General features: G+C 47.2%; 4 protein-coding genes across 4 annotated transcripts; 2 read left to right on the top strand and 2 right to left on the bottom strand.

Annotated features, from left to right (window-relative positions):
• Positions 1-193: 193 nt before the first annotated feature.
• VTP21DRAFT_5576 (uncharacterized protein) lies at positions 194-1,639 on the top strand (the record flags this gene model as incomplete). Its single annotated transcript, XM_069396112.1, has 6 exons — positions 194-455; positions 530-660; positions 726-878; positions 947-1,280; positions 1,342-1,463; positions 1,532-1,639. The coding sequence occupies 6 exons, from the start codon at positions 194-196 to the stop codon at positions 1,637-1,639; spliced, it is 1,110 nt and encodes a 369-aa protein (XP_069247657.1).
• Positions 1,640-1,980: 341 nt separating this feature from the next.
• VTP21DRAFT_5577 (uncharacterized protein) lies at positions 1,981-4,300 on the bottom strand (the record flags this gene model as incomplete). Its single annotated transcript, XM_069396113.1, has 6 exons — positions 1,981-2,741; positions 2,823-3,051; positions 3,123-3,403; positions 3,475-3,654; positions 3,742-3,990; positions 4,084-4,300. The coding sequence occupies 6 exons, from the start codon at positions 4,298-4,300 to the stop codon at positions 1,981-1,983; spliced, it is 1,917 nt and encodes a 638-aa protein (XP_069247658.1).
• Positions 4,301-4,585: 285 nt separating this feature from the next.
• VTP21DRAFT_5578 (uncharacterized protein) lies at positions 4,586-6,190 on the top strand (the record flags this gene model as incomplete). Its single annotated transcript, XM_069396114.1, has 1 exon — positions 4,586-6,190. One exon carries the CDS (start codon positions 4,586-4,588, stop codon positions 6,188-6,190), a length of 1,605 nt encoding a protein of 534 aa, XP_069247659.1.
• A 253-nt stretch (positions 6,191-6,443) lies between these two features.
• On the bottom strand, positions 6,444-8,307 carry VTP21DRAFT_5579 (uncharacterized protein; the record flags this gene model as incomplete). Its single annotated transcript, XM_069396115.1, has 6 exons — positions 6,444-6,925; positions 7,063-7,125; positions 7,207-7,468; positions 7,543-7,823; positions 7,951-8,130; positions 8,208-8,307. 6 exons carry the CDS (start codon positions 8,305-8,307, stop codon positions 6,444-6,446), a joined length of 1,368 nt encoding a protein of 455 aa, XP_069247660.1.
• Between the last annotated feature and the right edge of the window lie 2,677 nt (positions 8,308-10,984).

A 10,984-nucleotide genomic window follows, 5' to 3' on the forward strand; every position in this document is an offset into this window, starting at 1 on the left:
GAAACGCGAAAGGCAATTGGAATTACGAGGCCGAGCCTTTTTCCGAGAGAGAATTAATTTACCTTTACACAACAAATATCCCACCGGGATACTTGGACATAACTATTTTGCGAAAGGATAGGTGAATTGGATCTATATTACTATAGAGGAAGAGCACTCCAGAATCAAAACAAATTTTTTCAGAAATAAAAAAATGGTCGTCGAGCTCAAGATCAAGCGTCCAGCCAAACCTGAGCGAAGCGCATCTGAAACGACAAAGATCAAAATCAAGCTTAATAAGGGGACCGGATCCGCCGTGGCGGAAGCTAGTAGCGATGTATCCGATGGCGAAGAGGCGGATGTTGCGATTGAGGAGCAATTTATCTTAAGATTACCACCGGGAGATATGTGTACTCAGTTGCGAGAGATGGTGCGAAAAAGAGAAGTTCCTGAGGACGTTTCTTTTACTTTTCATGGTGAGCGCTCAGTTGGATTGGAAAAGAAGAGAGAGCATCCAGTATGAGCTGATCATGGATTCACGATTAAATAGATAGCAGAAGAGCCACCTGGAATTTTCGTGGGCAGAAATATAATGCAAAATTGGTGGATTTACCATGCATTATAGAAGCGCAAAAAACAATTGATAACAAGCAGTTTTACAAGACAGCAGATATATGCCAAGTAATACTCTTGTTCATTTTCAGAACTTTCTCATTCTGACCTTTTTCATATATACTCCCTATTAGATGCTGATCGTTGATGAACCACAGACATCAGAGTCCATTCACCAGATTCAATCAACCAAGATCAACCACGATGATTATATCTGGCCGCACGGTATTACCCCACCTCTAAAGCATGTGCGAAAACGACGGTTTCGAAAACGCCTATCAAAGAGGGTAAGTAGCCGCATACTGGATTGATTGTACAAGAAGGATAGTGGCCAACTTCACTCCGCCTCATACAGGTCATTGAGGATGTTGAGCAGGAAGTGGAGCGGTTGCTCCGTTTGGATGGCGAAGCCGAAGAGGTTGTCTATGAGATCCAGGACCAGCGCGACCTGCCTTCTGACTCGGAGGTCGGTACTGATCTCGGCACCCCTGCTCCTTCAGAAATGATGCCCACGCTTGGAGATGTGGATATGGACACTGGTCATGAGGATGAGGATGGCGAAGAGGAAAGTGATGCCGAGCTGGATGCCGCCATTGACAAAGGATTTGAGGAACTTGATGAGGAGGATGACGATGATTCGAGCGATTCGAGCGAGGAGGAAGACGAAGAAGAAGGGTTGGAAGAAGATGGTAGGCTCGAACCCCCTGAGTATCTCACATGAGGATGTACTTACCTTTATCCGCCTAATAGACGGCGATTCACACGAGCTTGCCCAGCAGAGGAAGATGGTGGAATCTGAGCTGACTGAGCTCGAGGCAACTATCCGTAAAAAGCGAGCCGATCTTGAATCAGCCTCGAACCCAATCCTGCGGGTAAGAAACTTTGCTCGATCTATCCTTTTTACACTATGATTCATTTCTCCATGGTTGTATCATCTTAGAAACGATTCCAAGATATTGTCGACAACCTCAACAACATGCTGCAGCTGAAGAAGTCGCAACTCGAAGACCTGAGGCAAAAAATTGCAGCGAAACGTCAGCAAGAATAAGTGTATTCACATTCTCGTACGTTACCCTAAAGCCCTCCCCCTCTCTCCTGTACATTAACCCCCCCCCCCCTCCAATCGCATTGCCCGTTAAGAAATATATATTTTCAGGTTTATTACAAGACTTCAGGCAACTCTACACAACATTTAAACAGTGTGTTTTTGTAAAATAATAATAAAAAAATTAAATAATAATAATTACACTCGTGGAATGGATTGAATCGAATAGTATCATCATGGTAGGGATACATAAGTGAGATATACAAGTTGAATGAAACTAGGGTAAAAGGGGGAAGGGGAACAAGATTGAGTGATTAAGAAAAAAAGAGAGGATCCACCCAGAATTAGAGATCGTGAATTAGTGTGCCGGTATTTTCATATTCTGCCGCTAGGGTGAGTCGTCTTGTTCGCCTTCTCCCCAACGCGAGAGCGGCTCTAGCTTCCGCTTCGCTTCCATTCGTCTCTCCCGTGGTGCTTCTACTCGGCTCCCTGCGAATTGCTTCCACTGCTTCTCCAGTTGCTATTGGGAGATGGGAAACATTGTTTTCGATGTCCTCTTTTTCGCCTACCTCTCCATCCACTCCAGGGGCCACGTGTTTTCTCTCCGTTCCCAGTTCATCCACCTCCTCTACTTGCGCTGGCTTCCCATTCCCTTCCACTCCGATCTCATTAGCAGGCTCCACCCTCACCGAATCTGCAATAATATCTTCCATCCCATCGTCATAATGGCTAGCGTCAAGATGACCCTCTGTTTTCCGTTTGGGTGGTATGATCTCGTGGTGAGATGGCAAAGAGGCGAGCTGATTCTGCTCTCTTGAATGACCAGAAAGAGATGGGTTTATATTCTCCTTGCCCTTGGGCGGCATTAAAAACGTGCGGACAAACCAGACCCGTGCCTTGTAAAACTTGATCTCTTTTTCAACTGCACCCTTGTTGCCAGAGTAACGTTCAACAAGGTCACGCCGAATTTTGGAAAAGGCATTTGCCACAGCAGGATCAACGAGGAAGGCGATACAATTGAAGACGCCGGGGAGATCCGTGCCGGCATTGCCGAAGACAGAAAGCACTTGGTTGAATTGGCCGGTTGCATGGATATAGATTTCGCCTGAAAGATGCAAGGAAAAAAAAAATAAACGGATTAGGCGTTTTTTCTCATCCTCGACAAAAGACATTCAATCCCACATACTTGCAACGAGCAGAGACTGGGTAACAAGAGGAATCAGGGGGTATAATACAATTCTAGCAAGTACGCGGTTGACAGCAAGTCGAGTGCGATGTTGGAATGGCAGGATGTCGTCCGAGGCTTGGATGTGTTTGTTCAACTCACGGTTATCGCGCCAAATCTTCAGCACAACAAAGGCGACCACCACCGTACAGTAGAGGATGGAAAAGAGACTGGGAACGAGGAAGGTAAACTGAAATAAACAATAGGGCAAGGTCAGGTCGACAGAATTGCTTGCGGGGGTGTCTAGTAGGCATACGTTACCCATTGCCAAAGCTTCGATGTAGGTGTCCAGCTGTCCACGTACCAACATGTTCCCTGCGCTCGGTCAAATCCAAAATTGCCGGTCAAATAGGGTGGAAGGGTGATGGCAAGCGACAGTAAAAGGCTCCCAAGGAAGTAGAGTCCCCTTTCCATCCAGCGATGGAGAGGACGCTGCAAGAGAATAATCCACTGCAGATTGAATGCGATGGCGACATTAAGTAAGAGGTATAATATGGTGAGCCATGTGATAAACCAGACCGAAAATCCGCACCACCATCCAGCTATAAACATTAGAACATTAGCGAAACTGCGAAAATGAGATGGGTTGCAAGCATGGTCCAACGCAACATACAGGAATTGTCGGCAAATGTATATGAATAAATGAGGGCCGCCTTGATTATGTCGATGGCGGAGATGGCGAAGTTCAGACGTAAACTCACACGATTTACAAGCCGGAAATCATAGATCCATAAGAAAAAGGTGATGAGCACCACTATGAGTCCGCCGATGATCGAGAAGATGTTGAGATAGACTAAAGGAATGCAACACGTCAGTTAGCTTCTGTGGTTGTTTTGACTCGCAAGTGACATTGCCCACGGGACACAAAAGCCACACATACCATTGAATTGGACGGTGAGATAGTTGATGAGTGGATCCGAAATGCCGTAGTCGGGAATGCCCTCTTCGGTTGGAGATTCACCAAAACGCGGGATCAGAACAGGCATGATGAGCAAATCTCTCGAACCATCAAAACAATGCCCAGATTGCACACAGAAGAGGAGCAGAGTGTTAAGGTTAGGGGATGCTTTCGAATCGGTAGAATGATCTGGCTTTTCGACCCCGACCGTGACGGACACAGACTCAAAATCTGAAACAGGCTTACAAAGGGAAATGATGTATGCGAGGTTAGGGGACTTGAGCTGCGCGCTCGGAAACCTAACCTAGGGGCCATTTTCCAAACCTCCTCTGTTTCGTTCCCGATGTCTTAGAGTGCTGGCCGCTAAATTGGCATCGGCACCAACGAGGCAGGGCCGGCCACGGAGATTGAAGAGGAGCGCTAAAAGTCGACAAACTATCTTCGATCTTGGCCCTCTGCTAACGTCCCGTAGTACAGTAGCAGCTCTGCTCGGCATTTCCTTTTGGGTTTGCGGCCCAAACTGTGGTTCAAGTAGCACCATGTGTATGGCGTAGTGAGGAGTGAGTTGGTACGTCGGCAAACCCAGCCGCCGCGTTTTTGATTAGGGCGGCCCGATTTGTCTCCGCACTGAAAGTACCTCGTTTGCCCCCAATATATATAGAAAGCGCAGTAGGAAAAAAGGTTTCGTTGGATTTTCTCACCGTCGCTAACCCCCTCGTTCTCGGCCCAACCGTCTCCTTCCCCTGGTTTCTCTTTCTCCCGCATTCCCCCTTCCTTCTCCTCGCACCGTCTACCATCCCTACACTTTCGTTTCCTCCTCCAAGCCATGCGCGTCGCCAAGTTTATCCTGCTGACGCTCGCCGCCGTTTCGGCCGCGGCCGCCCAAGCTCAGCCTGAGCAAGAATCAACAAAAGCGGCCGGCTCGTTTGACTTCTTTGAGGCCAGCATCTCGGATCTGCAGAAGGCCCTCGACAGCAAGGTGATTACCTCGATGCAGCTGGTGGATTACTACTATCGTCGCATCCGAAAGTACGACAGGAAGTACCACTCTATCTCGGATGTCAACCCGAATCTGTACAGAATCGCCAGGCAGCTTGATGAAGAGCGCAGGGTAAAGGGCCCTCGTGGACCTCTGCATGGAATTCCCATTCTGTTGAAGGACAACATCGCCACCGGCGATGGCATGCACAACACGGCGGGCTCCCTTGCGCTTTTCGACAACCGTTGCTTGCCGAAGCGCGACTCTGCTATTGCCGAGCGCCTCCGTAAAGCCGGAGCCATCATCCTCGGTAAGGCCTGCTTGAGCGAGTGGGCCAATTTCCGTACGTTGGACGGAAGCAAAGCCCGCTACGGCGACCCGGACGGCTGGAGTGGACGCTGTGGGCAGGTGGCCAATGCCTACAATCTGGACGAATCGCCCAGTGGCTCGAGCTCCGGCTCCGCAGTAGCCGTGGCCGCCGACTTCGTCACCGTCTCGCTCGGAAGCGACACCGACGCCTCCATCGTCGCTCCGGCGTCGCGCAACGCCCTCGTCGGCCTTCGCCCTACCGTCGGCCTCACCCCCCGCGACTTGGTCATCCCCATCGCCCACTCCTTCGACACCGTTGGCCCCATGGCCAAATCCGTCGAGGATGCTGCGATCGTGATGGAAGTGATTGCCGGGTTCGACCGCCGCGACGTCCCCGCCAACCTCGACAAGCCCGATGGATTCAAGGTCCCCAAGTACACCAAGTTCCTCGACAAGAACGGGCTGAAGGGCGCCCGTATCGGCGTACCCCGCCATGTCTACTATGACCGGTACAATCGCCCCGAGGAGAAGGAGGTCGTTGAAAAGATGCTGAAGAAGCTGGAAGAGCTCGGCGCCACCATCGTGGACCCCGCCGACATTCCCACGGCAGACGAGCTGGCCGACATGGAGCCCTACGGCTTCGGGTACGAGCTCACCGCCTTCCTCCATGAATTCAAGCACGACGTCGCCGCCTATCTCTCCCAGCTCCCCGCCAAGTGCCCCATGAAGACCCTGAAGGACCTGATCAAATTCAACGAGGAGCACGCCAAACAGGAGATGCCGCTCTTCAAGCAGGAGATGTTCGAGGCTGCCCAGAACACCACGGGACTCGACGCGCCCGCGTACAAGGACTCCCTGAAGAAGGTGCGCGAGCTCGCCGGCAAGAAGGGCATCGACGCCGTCATGGACAAGCTCAACCTCGACGCCCTGGTCCAACCCGTCGACTTGAAGCTGTTGCCCCCTCAGCCCTCGGCCGCCGCCGGCTACCCAATGATCACCGTGCCGATCGGATTCGACGACAAGGGAGTTCCGTTCGCGCTAGGCTTTGTGGGACGCGCCTACTCAGAGCCCACCCTATTCAAGTTTGCCTACGCATTCGAGCAGGCCACCAAGGCCCGCAAGCCTCCCAAGTTAAAGGCATAATGCACATGCACCCCCTTCTTCGTTTAATTTAATTGTTTATATCCCTCTAGATATCTGTTGTTGTGGCTTAGGCTTGTTTGAGTCTTAATGTTTTATTAACATGTTCCTTCCTAATCTGATAATAGAGCAAGAAAGAACTATAAATAATAATATACAAAAATAATATATCTTCTAAGGAGGGGAAATAAATAGAGTTAGTGAAGGGGGCGAGGGGGTGTGTACTATATCTACGATGAGAGGGAGGGGGATTATTTTAGAGGTTGGAGATGAAGCTCTTCGCCTGCAAAGGGCGTTCATACTCGTCCTCATTGTCATACGAATAGTCGTGGGTGGCTAGGCGGGGGGCCTCCAAATCCACGCGGGGATGCATGGGGGAGGGGGTATAATCTTCGGGGTTGTCCGTTCGAAACGGGTGGAATACCGTGGACGGGGGTAACGGCTGAAGGGGGATGGGCTTGTCCTCCAACTTTTGCCACCGCTCATGCTTGGAAGAAAAGGAGTTCAATTGCGAGGAGTGGTAGGTGCCCGTGCCGGTAGCCGTGAAAGGTTGGGGCTGCTTTCTTCGGCCGCGAAGAATTACGCGCACAAACCACTTCATGAACTGCTCCCTAGTCGAGGTGGCGGGCCGGTTCGCATATCGCTCGATTAGGTCCCGGCGGATGCGGCCGAACGCATTGGCTACCGCGGGGTCGATGAGAAAAGCGATACAATTGAGAATGCCTGGAAGATCGGTTGCTAAAGCCACAAAGTTTTTTTTTGGAACATTAAATGATATGTCGGAAAGTTAAAAGTTGACAATAATGAAACACAAAGCAAGCCATTGTTAAAGTGAAACTCCATTTCAATGGCATGCCCTTGTTTGTGATTCTTACCTGCATTTCCGGCTAAGGAGAGTGGCTGGTTGATATCCACTCGAATCATGATATAGATTTCGCCTATTGTAACGAGGCCATCACGAGTCAGTATTCTTACTCCAGGCACTTAGGAAAGAGATGGCAAACGTCATAAGCACTTACTCGTGACAATAAGGGTCTGGGTAATAAAGGGGATAAGTGGGTAGAGAACGATGCGCGCTAAGACCCTGTTGACTGCGAGTTGTGTGCGCCGTTGAAGCGAAGAGATGTGTTGAGGGATACTGTTAGCGCTGGACGAGACGTTGCCGGTTGATCTTAAACTCTTGTTGAGCGCTCGATTGCCTTTGTATATCTTGGCAACGACAAAGCCGACCACCACATTGCAATAGATAATGGTCAGAAGCGTGGGCATGACGAACGTGAACTACATTCAAACGGACCCATTCCATTGTCAATCCGCTGCAACGATATAGGCCAAATCCGGACAAGCATATTTACCCATTCCCATATCTTTGACGTAGTGGTCCAACTATCGACAAACCAGCACGACCCCTGGGCCCTGTCGAACCCAAACCGCCCAGCAATGTAGGCTGGAAGAGTCACCGCAAGGGACGCCAGAAACGTTCCCAAAAAATAAATGTACCTTTCCATCCAGGGATACAGTGGTTTTTCCGAAAGAATGATCCACTGTAGATTGAAAGCGATAGCGGCGCTGAGAAAAAGATACCAGATGGTCAACTGAGTGATGAACCATACGGAGAAACCACACCACCACCCGGCTAAGAAAACAAAAGCAAAAGCATTACGTCAGTGCTTCGATAGAAGAGGTGAGAGAAAGGGCAAAAGCTAAAAAGAACCAAAGACAACAACAAATAAAGAAGCTATGTTAGACTCGAGATAACTTACATGAACTATCTGCAAATGTGTATGAGAAAATGAGGGCGGCCTTGACTATATCGATGATCGATATGGCCAGGTTTAGCCGTAGACTCACACGGTTCACGAAGCGCCGGTCATAACACCAGAGGATAAAGGTAATAAGAACAACAATGCCTCCGCCGACAATTGAAAGTATGTTGAGATAGACTGTAGAACAGAAAGCAAGTTAGTTTAAGGCATGAGGAAGGCCAATCAACACACGCTGAAAGAGGTTTAGACTTTACCGTTTGCCTTTACAGTTAGATCGTTTATTAAGGGGTCGGTGATTCCAAAGTTCGGCACGCCCTTGATATCCACTGTATCTCCAAAGCGCCTCTCCAACATGGTATTAGAAAGTCCAAAGAGAAGAAGACAGGCGACGGAGAGAGCTGGGGAAGAAGATGGCAGAGGTAAAGAGCAGGAACAAAAGGGGCTACTCTATGTTAAGTAAAGGGTATCCGGGAAAGGGGATAAAAATATCAAAGCGGCTATTTATTTGCTTTCGAGAGCGCTGACTCTTATTATTTTACTCGCTGGTCACAGACAGCAGTCAATCTGGTACAAAGAAAAATGAAAAATGAAAAATTGCGGGTTCGAGAAAAACCCGCTCGATTTAGCTTGTACCACCAGGAGCTCATGAGAGTCTCCCTGCGATCCCCAACCGTTTGTCACCTTGATTGTTTCAGTGAAAATACAAATGGCCAGTTCGCCACGGCTGCTTTCAAACACCGGACAACCATTTTAAGTAGGGTTGATGCCCAAGGAAAGCTCGATATACCGGTGAAGGTGAGATAAGGCTTTGCGATATTCTCTGGTTATCATCAAGTAGTTGGATGCGGTCCCCTCCCTCTATGTCTATTCACTCACTATACCATAGACGCTTCTTCCTGAACAGAGCTGGGTGCTTAGACTAACTTAAGTTGGTTTATATCTGCCAAATCTGCTTCGCGCTTTCTGCTCTCGATACTCCGCCATTTCACGGCTCTCTTCCACCCTCGCGTTCTTTCTCGTCATTTTTTCAAACCATTCTTAAACACACTGACATGCTAGCCCCCACTGCTTTGCCCTAGCTTGTCCCGTCTCTTCAGGCGTTAGACTATGCGGCTTCACGTGAAGCTAACTCCTACACTACAAGGACTCTGTTTCTCCGCTAAGAGTCAGTGCGGACAATTCCTCAGTATGCCAAGCTAATTGAACTTTGCTATAAGGAGAAACAGTATTTTCCATGCTGCAACAGCCGTCTTTTCATTGTCATGTAGACCATAACAAGATAGTTATATATATGTATCTTTGTAAATGTATTTTTTTTTTCTCTTTTTGAATTGATTCCTTTTCAAATGATATGAGGCGATAGGCCTGAAGATATCGCTCCTCTTCGGAGATTACCTTACTTTATCCTTCAACCCTCTAACTCTAAAGAACATCCAATGAAGTTCCTTTATCTATATTTTCAAATCTAACAATAGATATGCTAAAGAGGAAACTTTCTTACTCAAGAATGCACACTTCGAATTAGCGGAGAAATCGGGATGGGTGTACAAGAAAATAAGCATCCATGCAATCAGCTTCACCTCTTTTCGACCCGAGAATATAGATATAATAGTGGATCAGCGCCAGCCTAATGTGTTTGTGTAGCCCTCGGTTGTTGGGCCCAAGTTTTCGGCTATCTTGGGCGTTGGCTGGGTATGGAAAATTAACACTGCGCATTGGAAATTTGGGCTCCTACTTTTGTCCCAAGATTGGTTCCTTATGACTAGGGATCTACTTATCGTATATTTCGCCTGACATTCTAAACTGATGCATACCACTTTTTTTAAAAAAAAAATATAAAATAAAAATACGCATTCGAGTGTCTTGAGCTAGCTGTTCTATGTAGAATAGCGGTGCATGTTTCAAGCGATAGATGTTTGAGTATCTAATTTTAGAATAAAAGAAAAGAATGTTCCCTGCCGAAAATAAGCATATTATGAAAGCTTGAGTACCTGACCCTTTTTGAATTCATTGCCTATTGATTGCCCCAGTTTTCAAATATATTCTCCCCTCAAACTGCCTATTTTCCATGTAGTAATACTCGGTCCAAACTCGCGGGTTTATAAACAAACATCGCTTGTTAAACAGACCCTTGAATGACAGTTCAAAAATTATGGATTGCGATAACAGTGAGTTACTAATTTTTTTTAGTTCTTCTCTTAAGTGACAGTTGGACCTGTGTGGGAGACATGTATACAGTCATGTATAAGGACTCGGGCAACAGGCCACTTTGAAATCCAGAACAGTGGGCGTAAAATAAAGAAACGTGGTACATAAAAAAGAAAGAAGAGAAGGGTAAAGAGACAGTAAAGTTGGTCTATAGATAGAGCTGCTGATAATACATCATAAATATAACAGTATGTCTACTCGCGTGCGTCAAGTAGCACTATGCAGGGGAGAGGTTATCGGGTCGGCTTTTTGATTTACCCATGGCCGATTTAAATTAAAAGTGTACTATGGTTGAATTTTTAGAAAATAATTCCTGTTTTTCCGCATTTAATACAGCATGAAAATAGGCTATGTTTCATTACTCTACCCGCAAAACGTTTATTTCCCAGTATTACGTTTGGAAGGTACCAGGATCTGTATACTCTTGATACTTGGTGTGTCCTTGGTAGAACATACATTGCTTAATATGTATAAAGAGTAATGCCCATAGTGTAATAGGTGAATCCTTCTGCGTAACAACCACCCTTACTAACTACAAATTGCTAAATCTTCTTTAGGTATATATAGAGCATTACATGAATATTTGCATAGATCTGATTTCACTTTCAATGTCACAGAAAAGGGCTTGAGAAGAAAATTCCATTTGCTAAATAAATGTTAGTTATTGGTATCTCTTCTTTTTGCTCTAATGTAATGCAACCGTCGGCTTTCAATAAAAATTTTAAAAGCATTTGCCCATATCAAAACAGCCTATTCTTGCTCAACAATGTTATCGCTCAAATGCCTAGATTTTTTAAATCATTTACGATGACGCCAACAAAGT

The sequence above is a fragment of the Calcarisporiella thermophila genome (assembly GCF_041956535.1).
Source record: "Calcarisporiella thermophila strain CBS 279.70 unplaced genomic scaffold VTP21scaffold_23, whole genome shotgun sequence".
Taxonomy (NCBI): domain Eukaryota; kingdom Fungi; phylum Calcarisporiellomycota; class Calcarisporiellomycetes; order Calcarisporiellales; family Calcarisporiellaceae; genus Calcarisporiella; species Calcarisporiella thermophila.